Source organism: Electrophorus electricus, chromosome 11, assembly GCF_013358815.1.
Source record: "Electrophorus electricus isolate fEleEle1 chromosome 11, fEleEle1.pri, whole genome shotgun sequence".
Classification (NCBI taxonomy): domain Eukaryota; kingdom Metazoa; phylum Chordata; class Actinopteri; order Gymnotiformes; family Gymnotidae; genus Electrophorus; species Electrophorus electricus.
The window spans coordinates 3,762,231-3,779,541 of record NC_049545.1 but is presented as its reverse complement, the minus strand read 5'-3'; the positions used below and the strand labels follow the sequence as shown (position 1 = coordinate 3,779,541).

The 17,311-nt window shown below is 38.8% G+C and overlaps 1 protein-coding gene across 3 annotated transcripts; it reads left to right on the top strand.

Moving 5' to 3' along the window:
* The first annotated feature begins 278 nt into the window (after positions 1-278).
* On the top strand, positions 279-3,506 carry ccnj (cyclin J). 3 transcript variants are annotated; one of them, XM_027014145.2, is made up of 6 exons: positions 279-464; positions 1,045-1,135; positions 1,334-1,544; positions 1,732-2,031; positions 2,271-2,430; positions 2,639-3,506. In XM_027014145.2, exons 1-6 carry the CDS (start codon positions 319-321, stop codon positions 2,985-2,987), a joined length of 1,257 nt encoding a protein of 418 aa, XP_026869946.2. In that variant the 5' UTR covers positions 279-318; the 3' UTR covers positions 2,988-3,506. The 3 variants fall into 3 exon arrangements, with proteins under 3 accessions (XP_026869946.2, XP_026869947.1, XP_035387624.1); XM_035531731.1 differs by having other exon boundaries at positions 460-464; positions 1,064-1,135; XM_027014146.2 differs by having other exon boundaries at positions 279-1,135.
* The last annotated feature ends 13,805 nt before the right edge of the window (positions 3,507-17,311 follow it).

The window sequence follows — 17,311 nt, the reverse complement described above, 5'->3', positions numbered from 1 at the left end:
TAGATTACAGTATTATTATTATATCTAAGAACAGTGTTTGCTATTTAAATAAAACAACATTTTTTAAATGGCAGAGGTATTTCAGTAGACAAGCTTTTTATCCCCAACGGAAACGTCCTTATGAGTAATGCAGAATAGCCTAAATCCTCGGTGAGTAGTCTAGATCCTCCGTGAGTAGCCTAGATCCTCGGTGCTCTGAAGACACGCGTGAGGATCCAGTGACGTCAGTGCAAACTTCATCCTGATTGGCTAGCCACTGGATTTTGTCGATTGTAAGGAGTCATTCAATTGGTAGAAGTTGTCCAAAGTTAATATGTGATGTTTATTGGCTTACTCAGATGTTTTGCCGCAAAACAAACATCGCATTTGTTACTAAACGGTGGTTCATTTTTGTGGAAAAATAATTTGCTCACGACCCATCGATTCGATATCTGTGGTCTGTATGAAGGTTTCACTGTGTGGAGGTAAGTAGCCCATTCTACTCTTAGCTAGAGATCTCAGCAATGTTCTCTTATGATAAACTGTATTTGTTTTAAATGGTCCTCGGTCAGGACTAAACCTCGTAGGCCTGCATCAGGTTAACGAGCAAGTCTTTGCCTGATTTATTTTCTTTAAGTAACTGACACATTGTTAGCTGGCTGCCGAACTACCTAGTAACTTTTCGAATTGGCAACGTAATACTGTAGCCTAAATCTAAAGTGAGCTGCTCAAGGTCCTCACCCTCCCCTATTATTTTCGCTCGGATGTTGTCCAAGGCTGGTGTTTAAGACTCGTTAAGTTAGTCTAAATTAGCAGTTTTTGATTGAGAAAACTATTGGACGCAGCGCCAACCAATGGGCAATAATCACCATAGCTCACAGACGACCTCATGAAAACAAAGAATGAGGTTCGGATGGGAGTGACCTTTGCAATTAGGCAAGTTGGCATTTATACGTTTGTAGTAGTTTGTATTGGAGCATAGTTAAACGCTCAGATCGCTCCACTTTGTCTTTGCAATCGAGTTGTCCTGCACAAACTACGCTGTTAACAAAATCCTTTTGCAAGGCACCCGGCGACTTTCCAGCCAATGGAGCTGCAGGGTCAGTGGTGGAAAGGCCAACTTGCCGGAGACATTTATCATGCTCTGCGTTGCAAAGTTTGTATATTCATCTTCATGTTTACACTTTAGCTATTCTAGTTTCGATGAATGCTACCGAATTACATGTATGCGCAGGGTTTTGAATGACCAAGGTGCTGTAGTTGAATCTACTTCGATATACTCAGATTCACATAATGTCACCCAGCTTGTCATAACTGAATCTAATAGTAAACATGAATCTTTATTTTTCACTAGGAATTGATGCTGCCTGTCTATAAAGGTCAGTCCCCACAGCTCAGCCTTAGGCGTTACTTTGCAGATCTCATAGCAATAGTGAGCAACCGCTTCAGGCTGTGTCCAGCAGCCAGACACTTGGCTGTGTACCTGCTGGACCTCTTCATGGATCGCTATGACATCTCTGTGCATCAGCTACACATGGTTGCTCTTTCCTGTCTGCTTTTGGCCAGTAAGTTGCTCAGCTGGTTTCCATTCAGCAACTTTCTCTCCACTCCCATGTGACCTTTCTGTTTATGTGGCTTTATAGCTTTTAACATTTCTGCCAGCTTTGTATATCCAACTTGAATTTGCGAGGGCGTTCAATGTTTCAGGTAATTTTTACATTGGAGTCATTTTTCTAAACCATTTTATTCCAGGTAAATTTGAGGACCGAGAGGACAGGGTGCCTAAGCTTGAGACACTTAACAGCCTTGGTTGTATGAGTTCCATGAACCTGGAGCTGACCAAGCAGGGTCTCTTGCACATGGAGCTGCTACTGCTAGAGACCTTCCACTGGAACCTCTACTTACCCACTGCTGCCCACTTCATAGAGTACTACCTGTCAATTGCCGTCAGTGAGACTGACCTTCATGATGGCTGGCCAATGGTGTGCTTGGAGAAGTCTGTACTATATATGACCAAATATGCAGATTACTTTCTGGAGGTTTCTTTGCAAGGTAAGGTATCTGTTTATCTTTTCCTTTTCTTTTGATTTAAAGTCAAAATAGTTTTGAATAGAGCACAATTACATGCCACTGTGGCATAGAATTATATCTGCTCTTCACAAGCAGATAACTAATGACCAGTAAACTCAGGATTAGTTATTGACTGTGCCTACTAACAAAGAAAAAAACAAAACTGAATTCACTGACAGCTTTGTCCAGTTCGGTCTGAAGTTGCATATCCCCCCCCCCAGATCATGCCTTCCTGAGATTCGCCCCATCACTTGTAGCTGCTGCCTGTGTGGCCTCATCGCGGGTGATCCTGCGCCTGTCTCCAACTTGGCCCCCTCGTCTGCAGCATCTGACTGGCTACACCTGGGAGCAGTTGCTGCCTGGAGTGGAGAGATTACTCATGTGAGTGGCTGTCTGCCATGCTTTTTTTCACAGGGCATCCTGTTGCCTAGAGAGAACTATTGTACATTCTAAAATTGAATCAATAAAGCAATGAGGTACCCCATATTATTGCAGCTGGCACCTGAGTAATCAATCATGTTTTGAATATTTATGTACATGCTGAATTGGTCTTGACTGCTGACTGTAAACCTTAAATTTACCCTTGCAGTGCACATGATAGTGATGTAAAGGAAGCCAGCAAGCAGGAGCGCCACGTGCAGCAACCCAGTCTGCAGCCAGGCCAGGCCTCGTATCCTGCTCAATGCCCGAGTGTCACCATAGCCCAGCACGTCCACAGACCTACTTTACAGTACACCCAGCAGAGTTGCCAACCTGTGAGGGTCTCAGGCCAAGGTCCAGGGACCTACCTGTCCCACGCTGCTTCATTGCAGACCTCTGGTAGTGCTACACAGCCTCAGACCTTATCTGTACCACTGGAGGCTAAGATGAATATGCCGAACAGGTCCTTCCAGCTGACCTCGGTCTACCCATGCGCAGCAGCGTGTTTCGACCGGTGATCATAACAGGTGGATGCAAATGAGAGTTTCACTCCAAAGGGGACTGTGTGTTCATGGGAATACACCACACTATGAAACACCATGAGGTGTGTTATCAAAAAACTTGAGCTGCTGAATGACTTTTTAATGTACAAAGAGAACTTAAAAAGGTAAAACATAAAAGGTGTTTAATACTAAAACAACTGCGAGGTGCAAAGGGAAAAAGATGTGCAATACTGTAGGACATGCCTGTTTCAACATCTGTATCTTTGTGGAGTTTTTCTCCTTTCGTTTTTTTTCTTTTCTTTCTGAGCACAGTATTATTTTTGAGTATGTTTGCCAGTGAAATAGCCAAGGGAGAAAGAAACAAATAGAAAATTATGCTGTGATTTTTATCAACACCAGCAGGCTTGCCAGTGTTAATTTCAGCCGAGCTACCTCAGGAGTATTGATTGTAGATTATTAGCTTTACAAATGCACTTTGGACTGAGCATTTTTAAATAAAATGCAACATTTAAGTTGTACCATTGTTGTACCACATTTTTCCCTGTCAGAGTCTTACAATGCACCACCTATTGGAAATGACAGTACTCTTAACTAGTGGTATATAACTTTATTTTCGATGTCAAATGAATTATGAAAATTACAAGGCGGTATACATAGAACAGCTTAATTTTGAGTATGAATTAATACAAGCAGTTAATATTACATGGAATTAGACTTCAAATAACTTTAAAAACAAAGATATAATTTTGCCTTACTAACTCAGTCTCCCACATTGAGAATCAGTGGTTTAAATAACATTTAACTGAGATTACAAAAGGCTTGTGGGTTTAGCATTTGAGGAGCGTTCTGTTGAGAATCCACAATTTATTTTTGTTATTTTTAAACTTGTAAGTAAATTTATTCAACAAACCCAAGGCCCTTTGCCTCGATTTGCCAGGATTTTCACTGCACTAGCTAGAATTATTGGTCATGTGACTTTTTAATGTGACTACCTCCAGGGAGTGAGTATCATATTTGCTGCAAAAGCAAAGGTTAAAATACAACAAAATTATTTTGTAAAAACCCCTGAACATAGAACTTGTGTGCCAGTTTCTGGATTTGTAACATTTCTTTCCCAGCAATTTTGTTAAGTTTTTATGGCAAATGTAGTGTGAATGAGAGCGTGTGTATTGAGGAGGATTAGTGCACATGCTAAGTACGTGGGTGGAATATGCTTTCCTCCTGCCATCTAACCAGTGTGGCCAGGAAGACCCACACAGAGAGGATGTCTTTAGGGTAGTCTTCAACGTGGACAGCAAGAGCAAGCTGTGTACCAGGAGTCTCAGTGCTGTGGATCTTTGTGTTCCAAACATCTCTGATCACCTGGTTTATATCGACAAACGCCATGTGATTCGGCATGCCTGTCACCTGATGAGAAAATGTCTATGAGACCATGTATGTACTTTATAGTGCATTATAAGAAAAGCATTTATTGATATTGTTCCTGAGTTGAATATTCTGTAGAATTATGTGATATACACTAGTGTCTCTTAGAGAAGAAATGCTGACCCCATTGTTTTTGCTTATTGAATTCCACTATTTGGACAAGCAACATTGACCTATAGCAAGCACTCATTGTGTGAATTTTCATCCATATCAAACATTGTGAGAACCTTCACCTGATACTCTTTGATGGAATCTAGCATTGTGTATATGTTTGGTTCAATGCCAGAGGTAGTGGAGTGGTGTTCAAGCCTGGTCAGGATGTCAGCTAGCTGGGCACAGCATCAGGAATTCCAGCACATTGGGTGGGGACTCCTCCAATCCATCAAACTGTTCTTCAGCTTCAGCTCTAGTCTGACGATGGTTAAGATAAGTCTTCTGGCATTCTTTCATTGTATTGCTCTCCGTTCTGATTTTTTAAAAATTTTACTTCGGCAAATGTGGCTGTCATTGAAACTCAGTGCTCAGATGTTCTGAAGGTGAGTCAGTATGCATCATCTTACCTTCTTCTGCTTGAAGTAGACAATATCTTATTTCACTGGTCTTCAGTATATAAAACCGGAAAATGTTGTTATATGCATAGATGAAGCTTTTATAAAATATGTTCTAGAAAATATTGCAACAGTTTTGCTACACTGCTGGTTCTACCACTGAACTGGATGAGAGGAAAAGTGTTCAGAAAACATACAGGTCCATGTTTCATTGTTATTTAGGTCAAATGTCTTTGGCAGCCATGTTGTCTGTACTTTGTGTAGCCATACCTAAATCATACAAAAACAATTCAAAAGATTACTACTACTTCAACTGCTAGTACTACTAATAATAATCATAAAGGATCATAAAGTTACAATAAAATGGTGATTCCTTGTTAATAAGGCAAACTATAAGAACCTAAATTTCCTGGATGGGAATTAAGACTAGTCTTGGATTAAACTGCCATGCAATTAGTGAATTCCCAATGGAAATTCTTTTAAATGTAAGATTAAACTTAATCTAATTCTGGGAAACTGGTCCAAGATGTATCTGCATCCTTGTTATAAAACTGGAGATTTGGTATCATATATCCTTGCATATAATCTGAAATAAATTTACATTTAAATAAATGTACACTGTCTATTTTTCAAACAACAATATGTAGAATATGTACATATATGAATACATATAGAAAACATAGGCAATTCTTTGGATGCACCCTGGATGAACTAGTAGTCAATAATATAAAGAAGCTGTGACTCAAAGGTCTACAATCCTTTTGTTTTGCCCCACCACTATTTCAAAAGAGAAGAAATTATATACAGGACCATGATGAGGTATGAAAGTTGCTAAAAATTTCTTCTAAAATAATTTAACAAATGTAGCTTGCTACTCTTTTTATACATTTGGCCCATTGATAAGGCAGTCCACAGTCTTCAGGGGACAGAGATCAGCTAGTTGGTAGTGTCTCCCATGTCTTGGATTTCAAAGCTTGTAGCCACTGCCATGCTCATTAAGGACATATGCTGCCTCTCCCTAAAAAGAAAGATATCCATGACTATTTTGGCCTCCCTACTCCTCTTCACACCACACCACCCGCATCCCCACCAATGGGGACTGCAGATTACATTACTGAAGCCACGCTAAACCAACATTCACTAACAAAACGCTGGTGGGTTGAGAGCAGTGGCTTTAATTGCTGGATGTGTTTGGGTGTGTACACTTACTCACACATTGGCTCATACTGCATGATAGTTCGTTTTTCTGAATTCTGGCCATAGAAGACCATAGCATGGCTCGTGCATAGAATTGTAGAGTAGCTGTATTATTGGGATTAGTGCACACTATAAAGTCAAAAGTGTGCACTCATCCTGATGATTCTTGCACCACCATGCAAATATTCCCAAAGGTGCTGATTAAAAAAAATGTGAGAGGCTAAGGGTGGAACAAACCGCTGTTGGGAAAGAGCTCCCCCTGCAGCAGTACTGGTGACACCTGGTGTATTTTACAGAAATAACTGTTAAAATACTAGTTCAGAAATTTAATAATAATATTTATGTAGAGGACTGTCATGTCTGGAACGGTAAATCCAGATGTTACCAGTGGCTCTGAGCGTACATTAATGGTGCAAGTGAGGCTGGATATGGTCTTAGTCACCACAAAAGCCATCTAGGGCGGTAGGAAAAGGAAAGAAATTGCAGGGGTGTGTGTGTGTGTGTGTGTGTGTATATAACAAGGTGATGTCAATGAGAGGTCTGAGGACCTCTCATCAAGGAAAGAGAAGGTACTTAGATAAGGGAGCACAGGAACCCTACATTAAACACTACTTGTTAAGGATTTGTCCAAATCAGTTGGCTGAAGTCCAGAAGCAGGTTACAATACTACAGTTCACAGAAGTTCCCCATCACCAGCTCCAAGCATTGCTGTGCAAGCATGCAGAAAGGTATAGGACTAAAAATATGCTTGTTGATTTCAGGTGCATAAAATGCATGTTGCCTATAACTTGTAAAAAGCACATGACATGTATAATGCTACCTCTGATGTGAGCCATATCTCCTCTCTGTCTCCCACATCAGAGGGAGCTGGTATGGTTGGTATCAGTGACACAAATCTAGCCACTCTCTCCTAGCATAGTTAGAATATAACTACATGTTTTTGTTTTCATGTACATCATGTTGACCAGCACTATCTCTTCTACAATGTTCATCACTGTGGTAACCACTCTCTTCCCTTTACAGGATTTCCTACAGTAGCTCTTAAATTCATTTGCATAGTCCAGAAGCACATCTTGCTCTTGTGTGGAGAACTGGGTACAAGTATAACCATGAGCCAGCCACCATTATGGCGAGGCCACCAATCTTTGCACTACAGATTTCTAGGGTCATTTTGATAATGAGTGTGAAACATATATACATCATTTTTTTAATTCACAAGGAATTTCAAATATAAGATGACAAAATGGACACATAATACTCACTAGTCAAAGAGGCTTCTGATTATCGTTGGAATTCAGGAACAAAAATAAACAACACAAATTATTATTATAAATTGATGTAAATTAGTGAATAGTAAATATGCACACTAAAATTTAATGCATTAGAATGTGGTCCTAAACTACTGGGGGCTTACTGGTTACATTGAAAGAAGTCATTTCTTTCATATGAACAGGTGGGTATAATTATGAAGACAGTAAGGTAGCTAGTGTTGTCCTGCCCTTTGGTTGGATTGTCTTCATCATCAAAACCACACCCTTCTGTTCAGCTGTAACCCAGAAAAATAGGTGGGCTGTCCACTCTCAGGATGCAGTTCACCTAAGCGTGTGCACATACACAATAGGTAAAACCAGCGTTACAACCTCGTCTAGGCTTAAGGCCGTAACAAGATATGGCTTAAACTGAAGAAGTAAAGAAACTGCAGAGGAGACCTATGTAGTGCTAAATGTGTCATTGTATTATACAACAAATATCCAACATGTATATTATATGTATAATACAGGTGAACCCAAGACTTAACACCAGTAAGATGCAGCTATCTTAAGGAAGACATTTAGACACTTGATGTGGTAATCACATAACACACTGTGTTTGTCATGGTAAGTGATCAATACCGTAGACTGCTGGAACAGGGTGGGAAATGGTAAGGCCACTGACCTTAACCACTGCTTCCCGTAATAGGCCTGTGCTGCAAATCCCTTTAAAGAACTGCTCTGAAGGAACAAAAGATGGAGGACTCGACAAACAGAAATAAAGCTACAAAACATGCTGAGGTTTCTCTCACTCATTACACAAACAGGAACAGAAACACATTTTATATTTTATAGATCACAGTGAGTTGCTTACCTCCATCATGTGAAATGAAACCTCATCAAATATGTTTATTGTCAGGATATACTCTATTTTAGTCAAACCTGAGCAACTATAGTCACCCTCTTTGGATCTGAAGTAGAAATATTCATTTGGCATATCTAAATGAATTCAATTTAATTATACAGAAATGTACAAGAGGTTAACACATTTGCTTAGATTTGCTCACTTGAAATCAAAGATGAACTCCTCTCTCCAGATTGGGTTGGATCCTTGCTCAGTTCTTGTCTCATATGTCACATCTTGGAATATGACTTCAGCAAAGGGCTGAACCTTGTACTTTAGCATCCGCATCATGAACACTGCTTTAGGTTATTATAGCTACTGAATTCACATACATTTGTGGCTGTGTGTCTATATGTCTACATACAGAGTCTACATTTTGATTTCAAAGCAAGCACATTCTAACAGATCATGAACATTATAACAAACATTATAATTCTGATGTAATCCTGAAATCCACTCTTCAATCAATATTTAAAGAAATTTCAGATCAGATTACTGCTATACATACATCATTATATGTAAGAACAATTTAATCTATTGAACAGACTCAGTCTGGCATTGATAACCTCTACACCTTATCAGAATAGCCAGGATGAATCAGTGAAAGTGAATCATGTTATTTTTCTTATCATATATTTTACTTCTGCCAAACACCAGAATTAAAATATAGCATAAACTGAAGTGAAATGCTAAAATGCTTCTTGTTCAACCACAAGAACAGGAATATCCTAATACCACTAATAGTCAAGGATCTTTGAGGCCTCATTTGATTATTTTAGTTTATAGCTTCAATGTTCTGAAACTCCTGATAGTTTTTTTATGAACATGATACTCCTCAATCACTCTTTTCCTGGTGTGTGGATGTGGGAGGGAGTGCAAGCGACAAAGAGAGAAGGAAAGGAGTCTGTGGATGTGTGCGTGCATACCTGTAAGTGTCCTCTTTCTGAACAATACCTCCAGATTATATAATGAAAGGATTAACATGATTATATATGAATCACATGATAATATATGATCAAATAATATTTCACATCACAACCTCCATGTGTTTCTGCTGCTAGACAAACCACAGTAGGATCCGAGTGTTTCTATCCCTCCAAAATTCACAATTACATCATCAGATGTGCATAGTAAAAAAATAAATAAATAAATCGCATGCATCAAACAGAAGGCAATATTGCTAGATATGAAGATAAAGAGTAAACAGATTTTCTCTAATAATCATTTTAGACAAAAATATTTTGTTTCAGTATTTTTACCAAAACAAAAAGTATAGCCAGTCATAGTTAGCTGTCATAAATGTTGACTAAAGAGCAAAGACTAGGTGATACAGTGAGCAGGTGTGCTCTCAAACAGGAAGGTTTGTGGCACTGTTAATGGCCAGGCGGATCTCGAGGTCTCCATCTGAAAGCATGGAGCATGGAACATTTCTTTTCTGGACACGTCTCGGCTTCAGCTGCCTGAACATAGCCCAGTTAAAATTCCTGAAATACATCATATACATGCAAACACAAACAGAGGAATCTGTGATACAATTATCACAAGTCTGTACTAATTAATAATTACCTTCTGTATGTAGTGGAAGGATTGTGCACTCAACAGATATGCAGTCCTCCTCTAAAAACAGTGAAGTGGATATTGTGCTATACGTCTATGCAATTATGCAGAATATGTGTAAAAAACAAAATGTATGTTTCCAGAGAAACAGGACATTTCAGATAGAGTTCAGCTGTGCAAACCTTTTGTATTTCACTGCAATTTTGACTGTTTCTACATCTTTTTCTACACGGCACTGCACTGATATCTTCTTCACACACACACAGACACTCACACGCACTATATGTGCCGACTGGACAGGCTGTACCTCTGCAGCATCACTACAGACCCAAGTGAGGCAAGGCCTGGCACACACCTCTAGCATATGGTCAGGGATCTCCTTCTTATGCAGTGGAATTGGCCCAAAAGGGGTGATGTCCAGCTCCTGGGCACTGCGCTGTCTGAGTGGACTGAAGTGTTTGGACACGCCGAGCTGCTCATCTGTGGCAAACTGGAACTCCTCCTCCATGGCAGACATCCCTCAGCCTTTGCTCACCCTCCTGAACAAATCATGTGATTTTGGGAAAAAGCGTACGTTAACTCTAAACAGTACAGAAATATGTGTTCATATGTGCTTATCTTAAATATCAAGAAATGCCTCAAACAAAGTGGTCGCCTTACACAGATAAGTAAACATACTGGTACTTCTTTTCAAACTAGGCACATTCAGACACAGGAACATGGTATGTGGAAGAATGGCAATACAGAAGTGTATTCCTTGATGGAATTTGATGTAGCTTCTGAAACATTGTGTTTAATAGTGAACTGCTAAATGAAAAGAAAGCATTTTATGCATTAAGTCACCACACGTCATATGAAGCCAGTGACAACAGAAGCATGGCTGGTCTGGGGTTAACTGTGTGTTTCTTACAGCAGCTTCACCTACCTCGAGCAACTCAGTGAGCACCACATTGGCTGGGTGGTTGGGGTTGAACACCAACCATTTTATCCCAGTCTCTAATATCCCAGTCTCTCAGCAAGGGGCATGACGTCATAGGGCTAAAGGGGTGCAGAAAACATTAGCAGCCTCACTCAGCAACACAATTTGTTGAAAGAAATCTCAGCAGAAGCCAAGCAGACTGGAAAAAGCAAGGTTGTCATGACAACACTGCATTCTGGCTGAAGTATGACACTAGATTGCTTACCTAAAGAAACCTCTGGGTTTGCATGGTAGGACCGGAGGAGCAAGGGGCAAACCGCTCTCATCCACAGCCCAGTACATGGCATAAAAGAGCCTCCCTGATGTCAACACCTTTCCGTCTTCTTAAGAGGCTGCATCAGAAAGCATTTAGATATTCAGGTTCACCAATATTACCAAATATAAAGGAATAACAAAAATAACACTAATCAGCTTGCATGCACTCTCTGGCAAAGGGCTCTACTTACTGCTCCTAAGACTTGTGTAATGGGCCCTGACTGCCTGCTCACTGCTGAAGTCTGACCAGTCTGTGGGGGTGTTAACATTCACCATGTTCCTGTCAGGGACTGGTACATGCACTCTGGCCAGAACACTGATCTTATTCCTCACATATTCACACACCTGAGAAAAGAAAACAAAAAACCTTCCATACACCTTTTAGTCCATTATCAATTTCAATGAATCAATACATTATTTTGTTAAGGCAACACTACATCTACCTCCAGTGTGATGCTTTCTGGACTTGTAACAACTTTCATGGTAAATGTTTGCTGAATATTGATTATAAAATCACTACTGAATGATTTTTTTTTCCTGAGTCTGAAACATGTTTTCCATTGTAGAATACTTTCAATGACAACTTTTGCTGTAATACTGCAGCCCTCAACTGTTCTTCTCTAAAAATAAGAAACTGATAGTTTAATACAATAATGTAATATTGAGAGGATTGTGTAAATAAAGGAAGAATAAAGATCAAATGAATGAAAAATAGGCAACTCTTACAAAGGACAGTTGCAATCAGGAGTAACCATTCCATTCATGTATAGGATTAAAATATATATATATATATTCAGTTCTAGTTTGAGTAACAGTGACAGGAATATTATTAGAACAGCCTTCCACTTCGTTTTCTAGTTCTTTCAGCTCCGTGCATATGTAGTGCTGGGTGACAGCACTTTCCTTTGAACTAACCCTGGGCTCCTCCAAAAATATAAAATATAAAGTGTTCATGCATGTGATTTAATCAAACAGATAATAAGCTAACTCAACAAACGCTATAACTCAAAGTGTTGTTTTTCAGGATTCACAGATGCTCTGAGGCTTTTTACATGATTTTTGTCACTGGCTGATACTATCGTGCTGAGGTTCACAGGTATCTTCTTTCTGTAATATCAAAACATTAAACTAGTTATATCACATGGAAGTACAACAAATGATTTGAGAAACAGTTATACACTTTGATAATTGCAAATAATACACACTGGGTCAAAACTGGTTCTTCACATGTAGTGAAGTCTATAAGAATCTGAAGGGTGACAAAAATTACCAATTTCTCCAAAATGATAAGATCATTACCTTGAAATGAAGTACTATATAGAAAAAGGATTGTGTATAGTTCACGATGTAGCAATAAATACTATTTATATATGGTTCACACAATATAAAATTAAAAGCAGATATTCTGCACTTTGGCTTCACAATTATTGTTGCATTTCTAATCCAATGTACTAGAGTACTGAGATAAAATACAAATTATAACTGTACAATATGTTATAAATTCCAAAATTCTTTTTGACAGATACCTCTGTAGCTGGAGCTTCATTGTTATGCTAATATAGCCATTCCTTACCCTTGATGCTTTCAATTTTTTTCCAGACAGCAACAATTTTCCTAATAATTTTCTGCTTCTATCTCTGCCACTATTAATTTCTGTGTTCCATTAATGACAAAATTACATTACCATAATTATACCATAACTTTACACATTACCATAACTCAGTATAACTGTGTATTGTTGGTATTTTAATCACAAAACAATTCTTAGTTTTTGTGGGGCAAACTCAACTTTGAATCATCAGCAACTTTATCTGTGTTAATGTGAGACTCCAAGCTCCATTAACTGTCAATATAAATGACAAATTTTAGACTTTTATAATAATCTAAAAACCTGCTTTGTCATTCACTCCAAATGACTCCAGTGACTTTTTTCACTCACTGGAATTCACATGCCTCAGTAAAACCCTCTAAAGTTTGGCCTTATATTTTGGAATGGATTAATGTTTACAGTAATATTCTGTTAATAGTCTGTTCTGGACTTCTTCCTATTTCTCTATTTTTCTTCCTATGAAATATTGGCTGAACAAGTAATAATACAAGGTTGTTCTAGTTTATCAAAGCGTTCCAAATAACAAACAGACAAAACAGCGTGGAGTGGACAAACTTTGAAATTTGGATAGAGACATAGAAAACAAAAACATTTTGGTATGGTAACTTTCTTCATAACAAAGAAAAAAATATAGTTGTATAGAGAGTCTTCATTACAAATTGCTTGTGATTAGTCTAAATTAAGGTGCCCAAATCTTTCATCTTGGGGTGCAAAAGATATGTTTGTGGTGAACCAAGAGATAAAAATACAAAACATTATATAGTTAAAGAGGGCATTTAGGTTGCACAATGAGTTATAGGTGCATGCTATTTATTCCTAGTTTTTCTATAATTAATGCTATAGAATGGCCTTTGTAAAAGTATGCACGACATTAACAATTTTAGGAAAATGCCTGGTTTGCCAAATCAAACCTGCATGAGTCATACTTTAGGCAGCCCTGATCTAGATGGTATTCCATCAGTCATTACTGATGGCTGACTGTGTGTCATGACAGAACCTTATCCTGCAGGAAAGCAGTTTTTTCCTGTGTCTTTCTGTTGTGATAATGCTCATACAATTCTAGCAGTCCCTATGCCAGAATATGCTCTTGGCTGTACAGTGGATGGTGGGTAAACACTAATGCTGTAAGGTTTAGATCCAGCTGCCAAAGCTTCTCACTGCCCTTTGCTTCATCGACAACCACAGGCTGGACAGAGAACAAACAGGATAAGTTTAGTATGGAAATGCAACAACACTGAATGTATTTCTAGATTATAGTGGAAGTGGTAGTGCATTCAGCAGTCAATGACAACAAAACCGTTGCTTGTCAAAGACTATATTTTTCTTTCCAAGTCTTAAGTGGTTGCTTAATTCATGATAACAGGAATCAATAATAAGCAGAGCTTTCTGGAATTTCCTAGGATAACTACATGAAATAATGCAAAACTACTTATGAACAGTGAATTCACATAACTAATGCTGTCAAAGCATTTCTAAATATAAAACCTACTTTTTGTAATACATTGACCAGACATGAGGGTATCAGAGAGGGAAAAGCAATTCTGAAGCCCTGGTATTGCTGTGAAGGGTCCGGTAGAGCAATAATACAGCTGTCCTCTCCAAACCAACGTTTTCCCCTGCAGTGAACAAAAATGTAATACAGTGAACCTATTTATTACTTTGATAAATGATTATCACCTTACACTCATACAACATTTATATCTGCTTACCAGGATTCAAGACTTCTAAAACATGACCTGACAGACATTGACTACACAACATCGTGCATCCTCCTACAAACTTATCATTTAATTTTCTATCTGCAATATGGTGATCTATCAGGTTTCAGCATACCTTTACAGCAGAAAAAAAATGTTAGTTAAAGCTGATTAAGAAATGTGAAGTGTGGTTATGTTAGGTTTGTTTTTTAACAATTTCAAAATGGGATTAGGTATATTAATTGAAAATACCTTGTCTTCTATTATCGGTTAGTTAGCCATTTTGTAATTCATTTTTCATTGACACTTCAGGTTTCCTGCAGACATGCAGACCCTCATTTTCCAAAAACTGAGGCTTCAGGTTGCCTTCTAGAATCATCTAAATATCCACTATAGAAATTACCCATTTAGTGTATATATTACAAAGTGATTCAGAGCTGTATTTACAGTGACAAATTGGGAGCAAATAATAATACCAGGAGTGTCTTTTGGGACATGATACAGCTTTTTATTCACAGCAAGGATTTTCATTCCTGCATGCACCCCTTCATTGCTGACAACATCCATGTATTGCTTCTCCAAGAGAAACGACAGTGAAACTAATATATTGTGTGGTATTAAATAAATCTATTATATTTGTAATGTGAAGAGGGACATATTTAAAAGTAAACTGGATGATGCTGCCGGAAGCCAGACAGTGACGTCCGCTTTTAGAAATACATTTTAGGCCTCTTATCATCACCTCAGCTGCATAGACTGTCCTCAAACTCATGGCAGAAAAAACTGATACACCTCTTCTGAGCAACTCTAAGACAAAATACCAGTCCGAATGCGTTACTTGTTCATATCAATATCGTTCTTACATTGCACATAAATGCTGGTGACATTTAAAACATTATCATTGTATTTTACGAGTAAATAGCGAAACTACCAGAACAGGTTAGGTTGGCAGCCTTAAAAAAAAAAAAAAAAGATTTACAAAGGGAAGCGAAAAGCAAGTAGCATCAAAGAAAACTGAAAATAGCACCAGTCGTCAGTATTATGAACGACTTACCATTTTTCCTGTACTTTAGCTGTCTAAAAAACCGCAAGACATTAACATGTAACAAAGCGACAAACTAGCTAGGACGAGTAGTTAGACTAAGTAAAAAAAATCTAAATATTAGTTACCTAAACTAGCTAGTTATGATAATACACTGTTACGTTACCTAGGAAGGTAACTGCCCCACTGTAGCTCGTTAACAATCTGCTTAACCAGCAGCTAACTATCTTAACTTGCTAGCTCAAACTAGATTTTTGTCAAAGAAAACAATTTCCAGGACTGTCAGGTTATAAATCTAGGCAGAGCCTGTGGACATGGTGGTAATTTTAGCTAGTTACGTCTTGTTTACTTGCGCACTTCACACTAAACGGTTAGCTAGTTACTAAAACCATTGAACGCTTAGGCCGTTAACTGACGCCGACAGACTCGGGTTTGCAAGGTACCGCCAGACTACACCCAACACCGTGATATCAACACATAGCTGTCATTTTATATATATATATATATATATATATATATATATATATATATATAAAAACAAGAGAGCTAGTTCTGGCAACCGACAACAGTACAGTTTTACCTGTGGCAGCCGCCTGAGCTGGTAACTCTTGTGACACATGGAGTTTAGGTTGACTGTACAGTGTAAATGTATGAATGTGAATTGTGTGATACAGATATGTATAGCCTACATATATGCATGCATGTTCAGTGATGGTTGGTGCTCTGTCCTGGTCTTCACCTCCTCCTCTTCCCCTTGCTTAAACTTCGCATAATAGCCACGCACACTACACATTTTAACAATTTATGTGCTGTGCTAATTGCATATTGTGGGTGCATGTTTGTCAGCAGAAATACGCTCTAGGCCTGTGGTGGAGAGCAACTGCTGCGCCCCACTCTCTCTTTGCGCTATAACGGCGTAAATCTTCGTGACGCCGGTGGTACCAACGCAAGTCAGTAAAGAAAAAAGGTTGCAGTTGGCCTGTGCATTGCTGCCTTAAGTGGAACAAGCTATTAAGATGCGTCTCGACCCTGGGGTATGCGAACAGAATCGACTGCCAAAACGCAAAATCGTTTAACACTTGGCATTTTGAATGCGTCTCGAGTGACCACTTTTGACCGGATTTCTTACAATAAAGTCCGCTGAGAGGAATGCCGCGCATGTTGACTGCGATTTGTTTCATGTAAAAATATCCAAATATCCGAATTCAGTCCAAACGGAAATGAGGCATATAATTGCCCCGGCGCACCAGCTACAAGTACCGCTTTTATCCACTATCCTACATTGCTTAACCAGGCTACACGCAGCACGATTTCCAAATAATCTCCTCATTTACTAGGTATTTCCCTGATATGGACGAAATTCGTGCTGTGGGGGAGTCCTCACGCACCTGACGCGTCCCAGGATATCCCGAAAGGGGTTTGAGAGAGACGCTGTGTCCTCTGCACACTTGAACATATGCTGACCACCTATGATCCCATCAGCCTGGACTCATGCCAGGTTTGAACGAGGCCTAATTCGAGCCCCAGGCCGGTTGACTGACGCATATGAGAAAAGTTCCCTTCTGAAAGAATAAAACTCTTTTGGGGAATTCGTCGTTACTGAATGATTCTGATAAATGTCAGTGGGGAATAAAGCATACTATTATTTACACGGACTCGGAAATTCTGACTTATATAATGTAAAACAAAATAGGCCTAACTATTTTTGTTGCTGATATTATTGTGGAAGGGGGTATGGTATCATGTAACTTTTCAAATGTTTTGTTTGAACATTTTTAATCAAATGAAATACATTAATGTTTGATTAAAATATTTATTTACTTAATAAGTTCAACTCTGTTCTTCGTGGTCTATTTGCAGTAGCGTCTCAGAAGTT